Raw genomic sequence first — 22895 nt, 5'->3', positions numbered from 1 at the left:
AGAAGTTTTCAGCTATAATTTCCTCAAATAAACCTGCCTCCTTTTTTTTTCTTCTTCTGTGATTCCTATGATACAAATGTTATTATATACCATAGAGTCACTGAGTTCCCTGTCTACTTTCATGATCCAATACTTTACTTTCCCTCTTCTTTTCAGCTTCATTATTTTCCATAATACTATATTCCATATCACTTATTCATTCTTCTGTTCCTTGCATCTTGTGGTCATTACATCCAGTCAGTTTTAAATCTCAGTTATTGAATTTTTAATTTCAGCCTGATTGGTTTTTAGCTCTTTTATCTCTGAGGTATAGTTGTCCCTAATGTCTTTTATTCTTTTCTCAAGCTCAGCTAGTATCCTTTTATTGGATTAGACATATTATTTATATGTTTTGATTAGACCCCTGGCCCTAAGCTTTTGTTGTTCTATCTTTTTGGGATGAATTTCTCCATCTTGTCATTTTGTCTAGCTTTCTGTCTTATTCTGTGTTTTATGGTAGTCTGTTATGTTTCTTGTTCCTGAGAATAACAGATTTATGAAAAAGAAATCATATAATGTCCAAGGTCTTCCATTCAGGAAGTGTCTCTGGTGTATGCTACATACACTTTACTGCTGTGTTATGGCTGCTCTATCCCTCAAGACAGTTCTCAGTGGAGATTTTCCTTACCTGCAGTGGGGAATGTTTAGACCTTGGCCAGAATGTGGTGAGTTTTAACTAGGTGAGCTTTGATCTGCTTGTTAAAAGAGACGTGATGTTATTTCCATTAGAACTGAAGATTTACAGAACTCTATGGTCAATATACATGATGCAGGCAGGGGTTTGTGCTGATCTTCTGGGGGAGGGGCCCACTGCATTGGTTCTTAGGCATACTTGCCCAAGAAAAGCAGTACCATTGGAGTGCAGAGAGGGTAGAACTTGGTGTAAGCAATGTAAGCAGTCATAGTTGGCATTGTGCTATTTACTGAGGTAGTTTATGTTGAGGGGCAGGTCAGGGAATTAGCGCCAGCCAACTCCTTTGTCTCTAGAGAGGGAAGTTCTGCTCCCCTCTACTGTCAGGGAGACCGTCTTGGAAGAGCGAATAATTTCTCCTCATGTGTTCCAAGCATTTTTTAAATTGTTGTCTCCATACTATCTGTGTCTGGGTTCTTGCCTGCCTGGAGAAGCACAGTGCACTTTGGTCTCTATTGCAGCCTGGATGACCGACTTTTAAAACTCCAAACTTTAGGGTCCTGTTGTGGTGGGTACCTACACTAGTCTTCTCAGGGATGGTCTCAAAAGGCTGGAGTTGATGCAAGTTTAACCCAGAAGGGCAGTTGCACCAGAAGCAGGAGCATGGAATTTGGAGCTAAACACACTAAACAGCCAGTGTCTGGGCTGGCCACACTTAGCAGGTATCCCTGTGCTACATTGAGAGGCGCAGGGTGGGGGGGATCCATGCCTGTCAGCTCTTATGTCCTCAGAGAGGCAATATCACCCTTCTCAAATGTGTTCCAAGAAAAATAAACAGCCTCTCCTAGTGGATCTTAGGCAATCCTGAGATCTCACCATCTTCCTCATGGTTATCTGACTGACTTTTCTCCAGGAATAGGTCTGTACTCTTAGGATTCTATCCCAGACACACTGTGGACCTCTAAAACTCCATTCTTTGAGCCCTGCTTGTTGCAAAAACTCATGGAAATCAAACCTTCTCATTTGTCCTGCCAATGGCTTTTAGAAAGTGTTCTCCTTGTTTGATCTTGTATGTTCCTCTCTGTTTTGTCTTTCTCAGAAACCAAAGCTCCCTCCCCTCAACAGCACCTATGATTGTTTCTCCCCCAAACCACATTTCTGCACCTCCTACCTTCCACAACATGGCCAATACTCCACCATTTTAGCTCCTCCCCCTCTTACTACCAAGATTTTAAAGTTACATCTAAAATTAGGAGATTGTTTGAAAAGTAATTTGCTACATTTGTAAGAGATTATGATTTTTTGTACTAATGACTGACAGTTACGTGAGATTTATTCCTACATTGAATAAAAATAAAATAAATGTTTATAAGCATTTATAAATAGTTTTAAAGAGATTTTTTTTTGGTTCCCTGGTGAAGCTGAAACTTTAGAAAATAGCAGCTGTATATATAAAATAAATTGCTAACACTGTATTTTACAGTTCTATGAATATGGAAAGGCGTTTCCTTTTATAGAAAAATGAGTGGATATTTTCAAAAAAATACTTTGTTGGAATTATTAGAATCTAGCAAGAATTCTTCATAATAACTGCATAATAAATAAATCAATAATAACTTAAAATATATATTGCTTTACGTTTACTTACAATCCACAAACCATCAAACCTCATCTGGTTATTGTAGAAATCTATAATTTCTCTTGCCCACCACTCTGCTGTGGCATTCCTGAAAAAGTCTGGAAAAGCTACATAAGCTCTGGAGGCCTGTAAAAACATGTAGAAAGTCAGAAGAGAGACCATGCATGTCTAAGACATTTACCTGTCAGATTCACAAGCTGTGCAGAGGTGATAATGAAAGCAACCTGATCCCAAATTTAATTGCATGCATCTACATTATGTTTCTCTAACCAAAACAATGAAGAATAACAAATTTAAAAAAAAAAAAGTGAGAGAGAGAGAGAGAGAAATATACATGGAGACAGAAGGGAGAAGCCTTGGGGTCCTTACAGATTGTCAAAAAAAAAAAAAAAAAGTTCACAAAACACAGATATATACTTTTGGTGCTTCTTAGACTATTAGGGAATTTTTGCCTTTGTGTCCTTAGAGTCCTATAATGCAGATTTACTTTTGTGGAGCATGATAGGAAAGGAAAAGGCATTGGTTTAGTCTGTTTAATTGGATTAAAAAAATTGTTTACCCAGCTTTCTGCCCTTCTAGGATCAATATATTGCTTTACCACCCCAACCATTTGCCTTTCTCTCTCACACCTAGCCCTTCCCACCTCAGCAGAGAGGAAATGATTTACTTCTTTCCCTACAAAAAAATTCTTTACTTGTCAGCCTACCTATATATATTCTGAGATCAAATTCTGTGTGCTAACAAATGATTGATCTTCTGTAAATAAATAGTCTGAAAAACATGGCATCACTTGCTACTCTCCTGTCACACTTTAAGTTTAAATCTATGTAATAACTTCCAGAATAGCCTTACCAGTGTATAGAGAAAGTGAAAAGGGTAGGGAATATAGAGATTTACAAAACACATATGGTACTGGCACAAAAAGACCCATAGATCAGTGGAATGGAATAGAGAACCTGGAAATGGACCTTCAGTTCTATGGTCAACTAATCTTTGGCAAAGCAGGAAATAATATCCAATGGGGCAGGGGGGGAACAGTCTTTTCAGCTAATTGTGTGGGAAAAATTTTACAGCCACTTGCAGAAGAATGAATCTGGACTACTTTCTCACACCATACACAAAAATAAATTTAAAATAGATGAAAGACCTAAATGTGAGACTAGAATCCATCAAAAATCCTGGAGGAGAACACAAGCACAGCACCTTCTTGCTAGGCATGTCTCCAAAGGCAAGAGAAACAAAAGCAAAAGTGAACTATTGAGACTTCATCATGATAAAAAAGCTTTTGCACAGCAAAGGAAACAGTCAGCAAAATAAAAGGCAACCTATGGAATGGGAGAAGATATTTGCAAATGCCTCACCAGTTAAAAAGCTAGTGTCCAAAATATATGAAGAACTTACCAAACTCAGCACCCCAAAAACCAAAAATCCAGTCAAGAAATGGCTAGAAGATATGAACAGACATTTCTCGAAAGAAGACATACAAGTGACTAACATATAAATGAAAAGATTCTTAACACCACTTGGTATCACAAGCTACAAATCAAAACCACAATGAGATACCACCTCACCCTAGTCAGAATGGCTAAAATTAACAAGTTAGGAAACAACAGATGTTGTCAAGGATGCAGAGGAAACGGAGCCCTCTTACACTGTTGTTGGGAATGCAAACTGATGCAGCCACTCTGAAAGCAGTATAGAGGTTCCTTAAAAAACTGAAACTAGAACAACCATATGACCCACCAATTGCACTACATGGTATTTATCCAAAGGGTAAAAACACAGTGATTCAAGGGGACATATGTACTCAAACATTTATAGCAGCAATTTCCACAATAACCAGAATATGGAAAGAGCCCAAATGTCCATTGACAAAGAATGGATAAAGAAGAGATGATGTACATATACAATGGACTATTCCTCAGCTATCAGAAAGAATGAAATCTTGCCATTTCCAATGACATGGATAGAACTGGACAACCTAAAAACTCTCAACAAATTAGGAATAGAAAGAAATACCTCAACATAATAAAGATGATATATTAAACATCCCCAACTAATATCATGCTCATTCAGAAAAAAAACGGTTTTTCTCTCTCTCTCTTCCACACACATGTGCATACACACACACTGTTAGAATTAATAAATTATGTCCTCTGCCCATTTCTTGATTGGATTATTTGTTCTTTGGGTGTTGAGTTTGCTAAGTTCTTTATAGATTCTGGACAAACCATAAGTGACTCTTAATCTCACAAAACAAACTGAGGGTTGCTGGGGGGAGGGGGTTTGGGAGAAGGGGGTGGGATTATGGACATTGGGGAGGGTATGTGCTTTGGTGAGTGCTGTGAAGTGTGTAAACCTGGTGATTCACAGACCTGTACCCCTGGGGATAAAAATATATGTTTATAAAAAATAAAAAATTATATATATAAAAAAAGAATTAATAAATTAAATAAACTTATGGAATGTAAAATCAATATGCAAATATCAGTTGCATTTTTATACACTAACAAGGAACTAAATTAGGAAAATAAAGTAAATTAAGAAAACAATCCAATTCACAACAGCAACCCAGATAATAAAGTACTTTGGAATAAAAGTAAGGAGGTGGAAGCCTTGTACACTGGAAACTACAAAACTTTGTTGAAAGATGTTGAAGAAGATACAGACAAATAGAAAGATATCCCATGTTCATAGATTGGAATAATTAGTATTGTGAAAGTGTATTAACTACCCAAAGCAATCTGTAGATTTAATGCAACCTCTATCAAAAACCCAATTCCATCTTACACAGAAATATAAAATCAATTCTACAATTCATTTGGAATTACAAAGACCTTGAATAGCCAAAATAATCTTGAAAAAGTAGAGCAAAGTTCGAGGAATCACACACCCTGATTTCAAAATATACTCCAAAGCCACAGTAACAAAAACAGTATGATAGCAGCACAAAAACACACATAGACTAATGGTGCCAAATAGAGAACATATAAATCAATCAATCAATTCTTAAATTTAACACATTAAATTGAAAAAGCTTCTTGGGAAACCAAAGGGAAAAAGCTTCATGACATTGGTCTTGGCAAAGATTTTATAAATCTGTGACCCCAAAAACACAGCCAAAAAAGTAAGCAGGTGACTACATCAAACAAAAAAGTTTCTTCACAGCAAAGGAAACAAGCAACAAAGAGAAAGGCAATCCACAGAATAAGAGAAAATATTTAAACACCATATATCAGATTACATGTGAATCTCCAAAGTATATTAAAAAGTCTTAGAACTCGATAAGAAAGAAAGAAAGAAAGAAAGAAAGAAACCCTAATAACCTGCTTAAAATATAGGCAAAGTCTTGATAGACATTTCTCTGAAGAATGCATACAGATAGCCAACAAGTAGATGAAAAGATGCCCATATTCACTTATCTTCAGGGAAATGCAAAAAACACAATGAGATATCACTTCACACCTGTTAGGATGGCTATTATCCAAAAACAAAGACAAAAAGTTGTGGAAAGGATATGGAGAAATTGGAATCGTTTTGCACTGTTGATGAGAATGTGAAGAGGTGCAGCCACTTAGGAAAACTGCATAGATACTCCTCAAAAACTTAAAAATAGAAGTACCTTGTGATTTAAATATGGTCTGGTATAGAAAATTTAAAAATAATCCATCAGTTTTTTGAAGAAAATACTCAAATTGAATTATTGGTCAAAGTGATCATTAAATCCAAGTGCAGAATTTCTTTTTTATGTAATCAGTCAATGTAAACTTACATTAACAGCTTCATCTTCCGTTAGACTTTCATCTATTGTTATATTGGGCAAATCTGGCCAAACCTACAGAGAAAGAAAAAATAGGAAAATTGTTGAAAATAATTTCAGTAAAGTATGACTATGTTGTAAATAAAGTATAATAGGGTTCTTAGGGTTCTGGTGGGATATTATTATTATATCTTGAGATCCCCAGACCAGTAATTTTTTCAATTGTTTTTTTTTCAGTTTGTGTTTTGGTAAATGTAACATTTGCAAACCATTCTCATATTTCATATTAATTTCCTCTTTAATATGCCAATAGGAAAAATAATGCCAACCTTTGTAGTAGGTAGTGATATTAAAACCAATGTATGTAACCAAAAGTTCTACTCAGAAATAATATGAAGGGGGCGCCTAAGTGGCTTAGTTGGCTAAGCAACTTCTTTTCGCTCAGGTCATGATCCTAGAGCTTTGGGATCGAGTTTCACATCAGACTCCCAGCTCTGTGGGGAATCTGCTTCTCGCTCTAACCTTCTTCCCTCTCATGCTCTCTCTCTCTCCCTCTCTCTCTCTCTCAAATAAATAAATAAAATCTAAAAAAAAAAAAAAAGAGTATGAAGGCACATACTAAATTTAATTTAATGTGGTATATTAAAAACTGTTTCTATAATTATTTTAGCATTAAAATCTAAAAACAACAAACATTTTTATTTAAAAGGAATTGAAGATCTGAGTTGGATGATGCCATGCTAAGGCAAACATCTTCTTTGTTTTCTCAATTAGTACTAAATACTCCTCTCTGTCTTTCCATATCCCTGCTTTCCCACCTACTAGTGTTTTCCTCTACTCAACCACAAACACACAACTTGAGCCCAAATTCAATCATGCTGAAAGCTCTGAGAATTTGAATCTATGTTGTAAAACCTACATAGTTCCATATTTTAAAAAAATGTAATTAATTCCCAAGGACTAATTACATACAAGAGATTAGTTGTGGATGGGGAATAGTTCACTAAAGGAATGGAAAAGAAGATAGAAATCTGAGAAAATGTATAGACATTTAGAATGAGAAGATAATACAAACGAAGGGAAAAAAAACTAACCTTTCTATGGTCAATATGCCATACTCTATACTTTCATGTTTCTTAAAATGTTATGATTTGTCATTAAGTTTATTATAAGATTTTTCTATTTTATGTTAATTTTTAGTTTTGAAATATTTTGATTCACAGAAAAGCTACAAACATTATACCTAGAGGTTTTTTTTTTTTTAATATCCTTTATTCTGTAACATTAACTAATTTATAACCTCTCTACAATCATCAAAACCAAGAAATAGACATTGATACAATATTTAAGTAATCTAGAGGCCATGTGATTTTTTTTAAGATTTCATTTATTCTTTTTTTAAATTTTTTATTTTTTATAAACATATATTTTTATCCCCAGGGGTACAGGTCTGTGAATCACCAGGTTTACACACTTCACATCACTCACCAAAGCACATACCCTCCCCAATGTCCATAATCCTAGCCCCCTTCTCCCAACCCCCTCCCCCCAGCAACCCTCAGTTTCTTTTGTGAGATTAAGACAACTATCATATGATCTCCCTGATATGAGGAAGTGGTGATGCAACATGGGGGCTTAAGTGGGTAGGAGAAGAATCATTTATTCTTTTGACAGGCCAAGACCACAAGTAGGCAGAGAGGCAGGCAGAGAGAGGAGGAAGCAGGCTCCCTGCCGAGCAGAGAGCCAATGCAGGCTCCATCCCAGGACCCTGGGATCATGACCAGAGCCGAAGGCAGAGGCTTAACCCACTGAGCCACCCAGGTGTCCCCCATGTGTGAATTTTACCACTTTTATCACTAATATGGTATTTTTGATCCAAGATGAAAAAATGATTCTATATTATATTTCATCATGTCTCCCACAACAGAATTCTGTTTTTATTTTTCATTCTAGTTAAGACTATTGGTTTTTTTGTTTGTTCTTTTATAAGTAAGTCAAATCAGGATTTTTCTATAATATGTCAATATACTCAGATCCGAATATTATTGTTTAAATGAAATACAATAAATTATAATCCTTGTTCAAGTCAGGAATATAAGTATGGCTCTTAAAAATTGTCTTTTTTATTAATGAAAGAAGTACAAACATTTAAATGACTTGCAATGTAGAATAATGAACAACCATCTTATTAATCTTAATTTTATAATACACAAAAGAACAATGAAAAGAAATTTAAAAAGTAAATTAAAATTTTTAAAAATGCAAAAAAATTTCATTTTGAAAAAATATATGTATCAGCTTTCCCTGTTCTCTAATACACAAAAGACATTCTAATAAATGCAATTTAAAAATTTAAAATGAAACAAATACTAAACAAACATACAAATACATAAATTCTGTTTCTAATAATTTAAGTTGAAATCTAATTATATATTATTTTATTAGGTATTCAATCATTACATTTCTGTATTCTACATCTCTCCTTCTGAATATGTCTTTAAGTGTTATTTTTACTCAATAGAAAATTTTAGTGAAGTAACATTTTATACTTATTTTATTTCAAGATATCAGTTCAGTACCTTTGCCCAACAAATATCACTGGTATTAGGCCATTTGACAAAAACATCTTTCTCCATTCCTCTTTCAAATGCAGGGTAAGGCTTTGTTTCATTTCCTGAAATTGCTGGATCCTAAAATTAAAATGAAATATATACCAGGTAACTCTGGAATAAAAGTATGACCACTTAGGTCACAGTTATGAAACAAAATTTTCCATGACTACATTATCATTTTACTGTGCTCTCACACAGACTGGCAAATTAGACTGACAGTATAAATTTCAGTGTTCCAGCTAGAGTGTCCTCTAAATTCCTTGGAAAGAAATTTTAAGAACTCCCCAAAATGTACTGGCTGTGATTTCAAGAAAGATTACTAACATTTTTTTGTTTTGTTTTTATTTTTCCCAGTGGGATTACTGGCTGCCTAGCTTGCTTCCTTTAATGTATTGATAAAATATTCTCCCCACTGAATCACTAACCTGAATTCAAATTTCTAAACATGACAAGTGTAAGAAGCAATCCCATAGAATGATTTGAGAATTGTATAGAAATGGAAAATCCATCATAACTTTGTGATAGCTTCTATAAATTGAGGTTAGTTTGTAGCTTCAGTGATTATTAGAAGACAGCTTGTCTTCGACTTCCGGATTCAGTCTTAGATCTCTAAGGATATATCAAACTGTAAAAGTAGCTTGGTAGCAGCCCATGTAAATAAGTCTTAAAGGAAGAAAGTTTTAGATTTAGGAAGGATTGAAAGTAATAGTCTTCCTATTTTGAAACACCTCCCTCCCACTTCATTCTAGAAGAGAAATTTTAATGAAATCAAGATAATAAGACTCAGATAAAATATAAAATATAAATACTGACCAGGATAATAATGTATCTCATTCCTTCCTGTCTTATTTTGTCAACAAACTGAGGAAGGTCATGGAAGTTTTCATCAATTGTAAAGTCTAATTGCCTTTCCATGTAATCAATGTCTGTATATTGAACATCCTGAAAGATATAAAGATTGTGGCAGTGGGGTAAGAATCACATGGGTCAGTGCATCTCATTCTGTCATTGTATAAAAATAATAGCAATATGAAAGTTTAAATGCCTCTTCACTTAATCCTAAAGAGAATTAATCAAGTAACACAATGTTCAACAAATAAAACTAGTATATGAAGATCCAAAATAGTCTATAAGCAAGTTAATATAAACATTCTGTTCACTAAGAGTTCACTTAACAATTTTGATTCTAAATATTCTTTCAGATCAATATCTTTTGTTATGTAATTCCCAGAGGAAATAGGAAGACACAGGAGTAAAGGATTTGTGAGGCTATGAAATTATGTTAAATGCAATTTGGAATGTTGCACAATATATACAGAAATAGCTGTTTTTCTTTTTCGGGAAACATAAAGCCAATGGGAGTAATTTCAAATAACTCTAATATTGCCAAAAAGGAAGAAAGAATTATTGGTAAATCCATCAATTAAAAGATTCTTTCATTGGGACACCTGGGTGGCTCAATCGTTTAAGCATCTCAGGTCATGATCCCACAGTCCTGGGATCAAGTCCCACATCAGGCTCCTTGCTCAGCAGGGAGCCTGCTTCTCCCTCTGCTTCTGCTGCCACTCTGCCTGCCTGTGCTCTCTCTCTGTCTCTTTCTCTCTGACAAATAAATAAATAAAATCTTAAATAAAAAAGATTAATTAAAAAAGATTCTTTTATTATCTACCAAAGTCTTTTTAGAGTTAGAAACCAAGCTTAAATAACCAAACTACTGCTTACAAGTATTTACAAATATGTTTAATAAATATATGACATTTACAAATATGTTTAAACTAATAAATGTTTGACTTTTCATGACATTGTTTAGATCTAAATAACAGATTTTTAAATTATTTTCTTTAAGACATTAACTCAATTTCTTCTTCTAGGTGTTATAAAAAGGACGGGTGATATAACGGACCTAATAACCTCCCTTTTTATAAAAAACAACCTCCCTTTTTATATAAAAAAAATCACTTATATATTTCTGTATCATCTATTTGTAGAATTAATTTCCTCATAATAATGTATTGGAAAATCACATACTTGATTCTACTACATGTACCAATGTCTTATAATGAGGCCCTTCTCTTTCTTCTTAGAATGAGTTCTTATATACCAAGTATTGTGGAATTCACTGTTTTAAGTTCTCCCAGAATGACCCCTGGGATTCCTGAATCTTGTTAAAAAATGAAATCACAGAGATGATTATTTCTGGATACTCAGTAATGTTTAGTTTCCTGAATATTGCAGGAAGAGAATATTTTGCAAGTGCTCCAATTCTGTGTTCCAACATTACTACTATCACCTATTTCAAGGCAAAAATCACTAAGTTTCATGTCTAATTTCTTCTCTGTAATTTGTCACTTCAGTTGATGAAGTAGGTTTCTGTGGACTCTATTTCTCATATAATAATAATTATTTTTTTTTAATTTTTTATTTTTTATAAACATATATTTTTATCCCCAGGGGTACAGGTCTGTGAATCACCAGGTTTGAAGTGTCTATTTCTCATATAAAAAATATGGGAAATACATCTGATTTCTTAAACAACCCAAAGTTTAGGAGAGAAAAACAAGTGCATAGTGAGTTGTTTAGTACAACTCAGGGCCATGGAACCAGAGAGAAAGGAAAAAAAGGAATGGTATTATCCCTTTTCCTTCATCTAATAAAGACACTTTATAAAAATTTCAAAACCATGTCATTAGGTGCTACTAATAAAAACAAAGAATTATTGCCAAATTACTAATTTTAAAGTATGCATACTTATTTCATTTTGCTTTTATAGATAAAACATTTAACACTGTTTTAAAAATGGATATACATACATAGGGGATCTGAGCAGCCACCATATCATTATATACTTGCTCAACTTCTGAAGTATTTCTGTACCCATAACGACATAATTGGAATCCTAAAGCCCAGTAAGGTGGCATGACAGGTCGACCAATTACCTTTGGGAGAAAAAAAAAAAAGTTATTTGTGAACTAAGAGGTACTTTATATCACAAATAAAACTTAAAAAAAAAAAAAACGTAGTGTCGTACTTCATGGTATTGTTGTGTTGCAATTTCTGGAGTTGGGCCCAAAAACACATAAAAGTCCAAGATTCCTCCAATTATACGGTAAGTTAGAGCAGGAGTTGGCTGAAATGTAACGTCTGGAAATCCAAAATATGATTACATTTTTATCTATGTAAAATAGTTTACTAAAGAGTAAAATAAAATACAAGAAATTCAGCAAATGACTGTTTTACCCATTGCATTGCTGTTAAGTAAGAGAACTCCATGAGCATAGCCTTCATCTTCCAGAGCCATGTAATAGGGATGAAATCCGTAGGAATTAAGTTTATACTAAAATAAAAAATTAAATATAATTCACATTTAAGTAATAATAGCATAATATTTAAACAATAATAGCATATGAATTTTGTGAAGGTAATATTCAAATGCATTGTAAGACTGAGGCTATATGAATTTAAAGGTTCTTTCTTTGTACACAAAGCTATGCTTACATTAAAACATTTCTCCTTTAGAAAATAATTCCTTTATTATTTGAACCATCACTGCTTTAGAGCATACAAATGAATGTACAAATTTGTAACACCTACAAATTCTGTCATATTAACTGATGTAAAAACCCATTGATATTGGTGTAGTTGGGTTTCTTTCTACAAATTCATTTATAAATTGGCACTTCTTTTTCAATAAAAAAAGCCCTAGAAATGTTGAAAATATTCAAACCTCTTGAGAGATTATATGGTAATACCTAAGTTTATATAATATTATAATATTTTAAATGATATCTTCTTTACACAATAGTTTATAAACACTTAATTTCATTTTCAACTAGATCTTTTCATTTTTTGGAATACAAAACCTATATCAGGCTCATGAAATAACTTCTCAAAAGTCATAAAACTTTTAAGTTGATGACCCCTAATCAAACTGACAATTTTAGGGGCACCTGTGTGGCTCAGTCTGTTAAACCTCTCACTCTTGATTTTGACACAGATCAATCTCAGGGCCTTGAGATGAAGCCCCGTATCAGGATCTATCCTGAGCGTGGAGCCTGCTTGGGGTTCTTTCTCTACATATCCCTCTGCCCCACCTCCTTCCCACTCTTGCTTGTGTTCTCTCTAAAAAAACAACACACACATACACACACACAAAACTGACCTCTTTGACTCACACTGTATGTCAGTATTTGATCAGCATGTGGAAGAAGATTTATATTTTGAGTCAAGAATTATATTAACCTAATAATGTCAATACATTGTTGCACAGTTTTAAAGAAATACATTTTGTAAAACATTCTTTCAAGTTGAAACAAATGAAAAGCAGACTTCATAATCCAAGTTTGAACAATTATGACACAAATAAAAGTTGTTTGAGCACCTAACAATAAAAAGTCTTTGCAATAGTATATACACTTATAATCTTATATTGAATATATCCTTTAGATATAAGTCATGTGTAAAACATCAAAATGAATTAGTATTTTTATTAAAATGTGTTTTTGCATGATATACTTAGAATAATTATAATTAATATTAGTTGTGCAATAAATTATTCATGAAATGTACTCCATTATTTAAGACAAAACATTGGGAAAAGTGATATAAGCATATAAAAACGTTTCTAAAGATGTATTTAGCAGTATGGCCTCATAAAAATGCACACCTGTACCTGGGTATCATAAAGGAAAAAATTAGCATCAAATCAATATCAAAGAAGCAAAAAAAAATTTTTTCAAGGAGAGCCCTGGTCAATTATTTCTACAAGCTGTGGATAAAAGTAGATTTGGCAGGGGATTTGAATCTGAATATTTGTTTTATCACTGTAATCAAGGATGTTATCCATCCTATCCTCTGCTTTCACATGTAATTTAAGGTAGCTTTTTGTTTGTTTTTTAGAAAATCACTATCACAGGTCTGGGGCCCTTTGTCATTATTACTTCAATACTCAAGTTTAGGCCTACAGAGAAGTGGCCAAGATCCTAATCATGGTCTTAGTTGACTCACAGAGTAGTCAAATATTGATACCTACACCAGGGGGTTGGTCTCTTGTAAACATTCCCCAAGTATGCCAGTTCAGGTCTCTCTTAAATGTTGTATGTTCCACTTCCCCAAAACCGTATATATATTCTGACGGCAGGCGAGTAGATATTTGAATAAACTGGTTATTAAAAGCAAATCCAGGCAGATGAGAATCCCAACTGAAAAGAAAAGAAAACAATTCTAATAAATACAAAGTATTACCACAAATACTAATGGTAATTCTTTCTTAGGTGATCTGAAAACCAGTAATATTTTTCTCTATGTACCTATTGTACTCAAATACCAAATGAAAATAATATCCCAATACATTTTTCTTTTGACTATGTTAAAGAGTATCTAAAATATGTTTCATTTATTTGGCATTATTAGTAAAATAAATTATAGATAAATATGATTATGGTTTATCTTTAGATATATATTGCTTTTTAAAATAAAATTAATATGAAGTTATAAATAATATTGGCCTAGAAGGAATATATGTCCCAGAAGTTGAAAGTCCTCTGTTTTCCTGTTGCCTTGAGATAATCACTGAGGTAAAATTTTTCTACATATGGATTAAGATGAAATCAGTGTCAAAATAAACTATAAGGCATGGTGGATTTTTTTTTTTTAAGATTTTATTTATTTGACACAGAGAGAAAGTGAGAGAGAGTACAAACATGGGGAATGGCATGCAGAAGGAGAAGCAGACTCCCCACGGAGCAAGAAGCCCAGCGCCTGATGCCATCCCAGGACCCTGGGATCATAAACTGAGCCAAAGGCAGATGCTTAACAGACTGAGCCACCCAGGTGTCCCATGAGGAATATTTTAATTGCAAGGTCTCCCTAATTACTACTCCGAATCTTTTCTTCCTTTATTTTGTATTTATAAAAATGGGTGTTTTAAAATAAATCTTGAAGTAATGTGTTACAGAGAATGTATTGTTTTTCTAGTCATTTGCAAGAATATAAATGAGGAAGAAAAGAAATTGAAGTTGGAAGAAAAAAAGAAACATGAATTGCAAAGAATTTAGGATGTATTCAAAATTTTATCTTATGGATTTTGGAGAAGTATTTACTAAAAATAATGCTTTCCAAATAAAAATAAATAATGCCACTGTACCAGATTTTTTTTTTTTACAAAATGACTTCACTTCTTATTCTCTGAAACAAAAATATTATCATAACAACACAATTTTTAAAGCAATACAGACATAATTTTCTTCATTATTTGTATCCATCCTGACAATATCTGCAAATATCCTGACAACATCTTCTAAAAAGTCGCATGGTAAGCTTAAATTACTTGAAAGTATCTTTTAATATATTACAGTTTATCTACAAAGCTCTACTGCTTATTAAAACAAAAATAATTTTTATATGTTTATTCATTGTAACATAAAAATACAGAGAGGTGTATGTGTATCAATTACCTTTCATCATTACCTGGCAGAGATAGTATTAACTTTATCAGATTTCAGAACTAATATATTTCAATTTTAATTAATTTCTAATTAAATATTTACATAACATATTTCCAACTACTTTTTTTTTTTTTGCTAATACACTTTTCAAGAGGAGTCTTGGTTTTAGTTCTCAGCTTGATTAGAAGAAAGAATGTGATAATAATTAAATCAATCACATCCAAGATGAAGGTGAAATTTTACTAATCCTTAGTGATAGTCCCATGAGTATGATAATTGTTCAGTTTTAAAATTTAAAACAGGTCAAGTTATTTAATAAAATTAAAACATTTTTAGTGTGATGATTAATACTCTAGCACAGTGAAAATAATCTTACTTCCCCTCTAACCTAAAATCAAAATATTCCTCATATCAAGTAATTCAATCACTTACATAACTTTTCCTGTACTTCTCCTTCGAACCTGGATGCCAAAAGGATTTTCTTTGATTTCAACATCATAAAGTCTGTTTTCGTAAGTACTTGTTGGTGTGGTTGGAATGTTTAAAGGTACTGGAACTTCATATCTCTTATTTTGGGGATCATAGATCTATTGCAGAGAAATAATGAAAATAAAAACATTCTCTCTTATTCTCTCTTATTGCTGAAATATCATGTAAACAATCATTAAATAATTTAAGTAATTGCTCAGACAAGAATATTGTAATTCTTATTTATATAATTCTCAATTTTGTATCCATGGCTCATATATCTATATGGAAATCCACATACACATGTAATGAGATCAAGTTATGAATTATATTTTATCATTTTTTGTCATCAAATTTTCCATACAAAAGAAATCTTCAAAAAAATTTTGGAGCTAAATGTTCTCTTATATAGATACACAAAATTATTTACCACTTGATGGTTAGACTCAGAAGTTGTTTCAGTATTTTTGATCACATTTATGATCCTACAATGACTGTTAATGGTTATTTATGTTTATACATTTCTTTATTTTTTCAAAAACATTTCTTAGAAGTGATAGTGTTAGGTCACAAAGAGTGTACTAAAATGTGTAGAGTCTTTGATATCTATTTTCCATAAATAGTTTACTAATTAATATTCTTACCAAAATGTATATCCTAATACTATTTTCTGTTAAACTAAAAGCATTTATTTTTCTAAATGTCATGTCATTCAACTAATAAAAGTATTTTAATATTTTTATCTCTAATTTTTATGTCTTCTGTTAATTGTCTGCTTATGGAGACTTACTATTTTTCTTGGTTTTGTAAATTGAAATTTCTTGCTTTTTGTCATGTATGTAGCAAATACTTAACCATTTTTTGCTTTTCTTCTAATTGTTTATAGTGTTTGTTGATGTTGAAATGTGTTAAATTTTCATGTAAGAAAATATATAGGTTTTCATCTGTGGGATTTATACTGTCATATCTATGGTTTGAAAGGATTTTACTAGGCAGATATAAGACAAAAATACATGTAATTTTTTTTCTGGGCTTATGTTTAATTGATATTATATATATACAAGTACATCTTTTACACACACAAACATATTTTTTGTCATCTTTTTTCAATAAACTGTCAGGTATTTCTGGATGCAGTTACATACTGTCTCAATTCCATAAGTTTTATCATCTCTTCTTTTCATGAATTTTAATTATTGCCATAGCCAAATGTTTACTTCTCCAGATGAACTTAAAGAAAATTAATTAACTTTAAAAGAGTTAGGCTTATTTAAGATTTTTTTTATTTAAAATCTACCAACACTTTTCTGGGGGGCTTCTGGGTAGCACAATTGCCTGGGTGTCTGACTCCGTTTGGGCTCAGGTCAGCAGAGACTTCAGGATCCTAAGATCAGTCCTGCATCTGACTTCCCACTCAGCAGGACATCTGTTTAAGACTTTCTCTCCCTCTGCTCCTTCCCTGACCTCACTCAATAGGCTCTTTCTCAGATAAATAAATAAATCTTAAAGAAACAAAACAAAAACTATCAACTTTTTTAAACCTTTTCTTATAACAGTCAATTTGCTCCTATGATTTTTGATATTTTTGTTGTGTCGTTGATTGTTTTTCTCTCTAGATTTTGATAATGGTATTTGCCTCCATTTCTATTTTTAAATGGTGAATGATAACATATATTTTTTGGATACTATTTTACATCCAGTCATTTTTCTGATCTTCTTATCATTTTTAATAGTTTTTGTAATGGATTCCCTTGGAGCTCTTAAGTAAAAGGTAATGAGAACAAACTGATGCCAGAGGGGAGGGGTGGAGGCAAGGGCAAAGTGAGTGAAGGGGCGTGGGAGATATAGGCGTCCAGTTATAGAATGAATACATTAGGGGGATGAGAGGTACAGCTTAGGGAATGTAGTCAATAATTTTCTAATAAGGTTATATGGTAACAGGTGGTAGCTACACTTGTAGTGAGCATAGCATAAAGTATAGACTTGTCGGATCACTATCTTGTGAACCTCAAACCAATGTAACATTGTATGTCAGCTATACTTCAATTAAAAACTAACTGCTACCTGTACTGTTGAAATTTTTTTTTTTCTTTTTATGTCTATTGCACTGGTCAGAAAATTCAGGCTGTTATTTAAAAATAATGGAAATAGTATCCTGTTTTGTTTTGGCTTTTTAATTATTTATTTATTTATATGAGAGAGAGAGTACAAGCAGGGGACAGAAAAAGAGGAAGTGGGGAGAATCAGACTCCTTGATGAGCAAGGAGCCTGACCTGGGGCTCAATCTCAGCATCCTGGGATCATGACTTGAGCCTAAGGCTGATGCTTAACCAACTGAGCTAGCAAACATCCGGGCTTTGTTTATCTTAATGTAACAATAAACACAGTCTGATTCTAAGTAACTTATGTATTTAGCAAGAATTTGATTTTTTTTTAAATCACCACTACATGTTTAATTATACACAAAATTGCAAAAGTAAGAAGATTTATTTTTGGTCGTAGGTATGAGCTGTGTAGGGGGAAAAAACCTTTATTTTTATAAAATCAAAATGTCTACAATTCAGTTGCTAATCCTTAATATCGTAAAACTGAAGTATCTAAACTATTCGGAATCTTTTGTTTTGAGAGATGAGTCATTCATTGGGATAGTTTATATCAAACATACCTTAAACTGCAGCATATCATTTTTGTGATATTTCACCTCCACACGAAGAGTTGAGATGGGGTCAGAAGGTAGCTTTATTTGAGCTCTTGTAGGATTCAGCTGTAGGTCAGTTGTTATACCCATTGATGAATACTGAGTTGAACTGACCAAATAAGGGTTGTATTGTCTAGGAAAGTAACAATCAGGTGCTTGGGAGCTAAGAGGAACCTAAAAACAGAATACATGTTCATTGCCAGAAAATTATAAACAGTGTAATATTGAACTCTTTAAAAAAGGTAGACATATTTAATCACATGTTGCATAGCTTATCAATTTTATTATTTAACTACAAAATAAAATTATAATCATAACACAAATATCTATTATGCAACCTAAAATATCGTACACTAAAATTTTATGTATAATATTTATATTTTGACTCTAAAGATAGACCAGTAGAGGAAAAGAATCGAATGTCATAGCTTTTCAAAAGAATATAGAATGATTCTATGGTCTTTGCAAAAATTAAGTATATAATGGGGTGCCTGGGTGGCCCAGTGGGTTAAAGCCTCTGCCTTCGGCTCAGGTCATGATCTCAGGTTCCTAGGATCGAGCTCCGCATTGGGCTCTCTGCTCAGTGGGGAGCCTGCTTCCCTCCTCTGCCTCTCTGCCTAGTTGTGATCTTTGTCTGTCAAATAAATAAATAAAATCTTTTAAAAAATTAAGTATATTACTCATAAATCTTGATTCCATGCTTATTCTTATTCTTCATACTGACTATTGCCTTTTGTATGTAAAATGGCTCTACAACAACCCTCAGAAGGGCCTGTACTTAAAGTTCTTTTCTTGGGGAGCCTAGGTGGCTGAGCAGGTTAAATCTCTGCCTTCATTCAGGTTGTGATCTCAGAGTCGTGGGAGGAATCCTGGGATCGAGTCCGGCATTGGGCTCTCTGCTCAGCAGAGAGCCTGCTTCCCCTCTCTCTTTGCCTGTCTCTTCGCCTACTTGTGATCTCTCTCTGTCAAATAAATAAATAAAATCTTAAAATAAATAAATAAAGTTCTTTTCTTTTACTTATAATGAAATTATATGATTCCTTATCTCATGACTGATCCTAATACTGGTCAATTACATCCTGACCAATATTTAAATAGTGACTATGGCCAAAGAGCAAAATGGATTGGTTTATATATAAGTGGAAGCTAATATCTAAAAAAATGAATGATAAATGGTGGCATTGAGGGCTAGTCCATTCCCCCCATCTTTCTTATTTATTAAATTATTATATTGCTGGGAGAAGCAATGTGCTCATCTAACTTGTCCCAGTCTCTTTTGAGGAAGTTATATATGACCTCCAAATCCTCCTTAAAAGAAAAGGGTATAAGCTGATTAAAATAGGATGTCTTTCCACCTCCCACCTTTGGGGCTGGAATGAATACATAATGACAGAAGACATAATACAAACTGGAGGATAAAAAAGAAATGGTAAACCTAAAACTTTGATGACATTGATAGGCCAGTATATCAGACATGAGCTTCTTTCTTGTAGGAGAAAAATAAACTGTGTCTTGTTTAACCAAATCATCACTCTGTTGAATGGATATCAAAACAACTGGCTAGAAATTACTCCTTATTGGAACTAATACACAGTCCATTAATATCAGAAGTTTTAATATCTTGAGACAATGCTTTTGAAAGACTGGCCTATCGGCAAAATACCTTAATATATTAAGCTAGTCGGCCATAGTCAATATCTAATATGAGTTCAACATATAGTGAAATGGGCACACTTTATTAAGTTAAGTAAAGCACACTATCTAAAGTGCTTGGAAAGCAACTTACACAACCATTTAGTCTGGCATTTAATAAACCATATCTTCAGAGAATTAATAAAATTAAAAATAAATTGTTCGGAGGCGCCTCCATGGCTCCCTGGGTTAAAGCCTCTGCCTTCGGCTTAGGTCATATTCCCAGGGTCCTGGGATGGAGCCCCACATTGGCCCTCTGCTCAGCAGGGAGCCTGCTTCCTTTTCCTCACTCTCTGCCTACTTGTGATCTCTATCTGTCAAATAAATAAATAAAATATGTAATCAGTCAATCAATCAATCAATTGTCGGGGCACTTGGGTGGCTCTGTGGGTTAAACCTCTGCCTTCAGCTCAGGTCATGATCTCAGAGTCCTGATATGGAGCCCTGCTCAGTGGGGAGCCTGCTTCCCCCTCTCTGCCTGCCATTCTGTCTACTTGTGATCTCTCACTCTCTGTCAAATAAATAAATAAATAAATAAAATCTTTAAAAGAAATAAATAAAATTAAAAAATAAATAAATTGTCTGTCAAAGGCCTAATTTCAAATTCCAAATGTTTCTCTAGATGAATTTAGTTCTTACACTATAGAATTAAAATTGTAATACATAAGGTTACATTGAGATATTTATGTAAAAGCCATGCTATGAATTATAATAAAATTCTTAGTACCGTTTCCCATAAACAGCCACGTGCTTCACACTTTTCTTTAGTTGCAGGGTCTGCATCTGGATAACAAGTAAACCTTTCATTTACTGAGTAATTTTGATTCCATTGAACGGTAAAGTTCCTTCCAAGGTTAAAGTTGAGATTGTAAATTAGGAGATTCTGAAGACGAAGAAACATTAAAAAATATTTGTGAAAACTGGATGACTTAAAAGTACTTAACATTTATAAAATGCAACAACCACAGCAATTCTTCAAGTCAAATCATTGGTATTTTAATAGGATACTTAAAGAACAGATAAGAAAGGAGAAAATATGTCATGCCACTGAAATGGCTACAATTTCAAGACAAGAGAAGTATAAGAAATCATAGAATATCAATGAAAAGCATTATTGCTAAATCCAGACATGAGTTCTGATCTCAGTTCTGCCATTTAATGCTTATGCTTCTTTGGGACAATTGCCTATCCTTTATTATCTTCCATTTCCTCCACCTGTGAAATGGGGATGATTGTTTCTACTACAAGGGGTTGCTATACAGGAAGAATGACAAATGAAATTTAAAGCACTTAACACAATGCCTAGGGCAGATTAGGTGTGAAATAAATATTAGTTCCCTCAAGGGAGGGATAATAGTGACAGGTTTATATAGAAAACCCCAAAGTCAGAATAGGGAAATACCTATTTCTTCAATTCTGTCTCTAATTTGAGACACTGCTTACAATCTTTGAGGGACTAGTTAGGAGATAATATGGTATGATGCAAAACATGGCGTGATGTGTGTGTGTGTGTGTGTGTGTGTGTGTGTGTGTGTATATACACAGTGTGTATGTATATATATGCACACACATATATATGTTCTAACATATAATGATTTTTATTATTAGGATATTGCCAAAGTTAAGTTTGTTGTCTATATACCTTGAGAATACTATAGGCAAAATTTATCCCAGACTTCTATCTTCATTAGCTTACTTTTTGATATCAACTTACTTTCATACCTCTACATGCAGGACTGAAAATTCATATAAAGATTAGTCTAAGCATAGCATAATTAAGAAAGTGTGTCTATTAGAGTCTGTGTAAATCTTACATAAGCATAAATACAAACACAGAAATAAGTTAAAATTGCAAAAAACAAATAAAATTATTTTTGTTTTATACTCTTGTGGCAATCTCTGTTAGAGTCATAAAGTTCTCAATAAGCCTGCATTATTTAATTTATATTAATTAATTATTATAGCCCCAGGAATATACAAAATTATAGTATATTTACTAAATAAAAATAATTAGCCAATACATATTGTTATAAAAATTGTGAAGTGAAGAACTCTGGGCCAGAGGCTTAGGAATTAGGAAAAAAAAAAACCTCTAAAGGAATATTCTATATCTCAAGTAATTGAGAATTTATACTGATGTTACCAATTTAGGGTATATATAAATGGTGGGAAAAAAGTAAATAAAAATAATTTCAATGCTTTAAATTATTATGATCTATATTTTAAGTACAGTAATTTATTACCCAAAGCAACAATTTAAGTGTTATATTTTATAGATAAGGAAACTGAGATAATAAATTAATTTGATATGTTTAAATGTACACATTGCAAGGCTGAAATTCAAGTCCTATCCTAAGACTCCTTTTCCCTCCATAGTACACATCTTGAGATTTTATTTTTCAGTAATCTCTATACCCAACATGGGGCTCAAACTTACAACCCTGAGACCAAGGATCCTACATGCTCTCCTTACTGAGGCAGCCAGATGCCTCTCGGGAACACATCTTAAAAGAGACAAAAATTATAATTGCCTTAGAAGCAAAGAGTGTAAACAAAATTTAAAAAAAAAAAAAGACAAGATCTATCAAGGATAGTGATAGTTCTTGAAAGGAGAAGCAGAGGGAATGAGTGAAGAAAGGCATTATATATATATATATATATATATATATATATATATATATATATCTTAAAGAGTATTAAACAAGAACTAAAGAATTTAGAACCTTTATTATATGTAACAGGTGAGTAAGTTCAAGTTCAGGGTAGGAAATGCCATAAAAATATTAATAAGATGTATATAAGTGATATCCAAGATAAAATGAAATAAAGAGAAGTAACAAAGAGTCCTTTTAATGTTGATATCTGAAATGGGAATTACCTAAAATAGAATATTAATAGCAAAAGGAGAAAAAA

At 32.9% G+C, this 22895-nt stretch overlaps 1 protein-coding gene across 2 annotated transcripts in view; it reads right to left on the bottom strand.

The window, feature by feature from the left end:
- The window catches only part of SI (sucrase-isomaltase), a 101317-nt gene that overhangs the window by 30538 nt on the left and 47884 nt on the right, over positions 1-22895 (bottom strand). For both annotated transcript variants that reach the window (XM_059163586.1, XM_059163587.1), the window contains 11 exons: positions 20710-20865; positions 18258-18464; positions 15557-15711; positions 13711-13879; positions 11919-12015; positions 11710-11822; positions 11492-11617; positions 9495-9623; positions 8649-8759; positions 6082-6144; positions 2319-2435 (listed from right to left, as the gene is read on the bottom strand). In XM_059163586.1, the coding sequence (XP_059019569.1) occupies positions 2319-2435; positions 6082-6144; positions 8649-8759; positions 9495-9623; positions 11492-11617; positions 11710-11822; positions 11919-12015; positions 13711-13879; positions 15557-15711; positions 18258-18464; positions 20710-20865 (1443 nt within the window). The remainder of the gene's footprint in view (positions 1-2318; positions 2436-6081; positions 6145-8648; positions 8760-9494; positions 9624-11491; positions 11618-11709; positions 11823-11918; positions 12016-13710; positions 13880-15556; positions 15712-18257; positions 18465-20709; positions 20866-22895) is intronic.

Source organism: Mustela lutreola, chromosome 2, assembly GCF_030435805.1.
Source record: "Mustela lutreola isolate mMusLut2 chromosome 2, mMusLut2.pri, whole genome shotgun sequence".
NCBI classification, from domain to species: Eukaryota; Metazoa; Chordata; class Mammalia; order Carnivora; family Mustelidae; genus Mustela; species Mustela lutreola.
The sequence above is the reverse complement of the archived record's forward strand: the minus strand, read 5'-3'. Positions and strand labels throughout refer to the sequence as shown.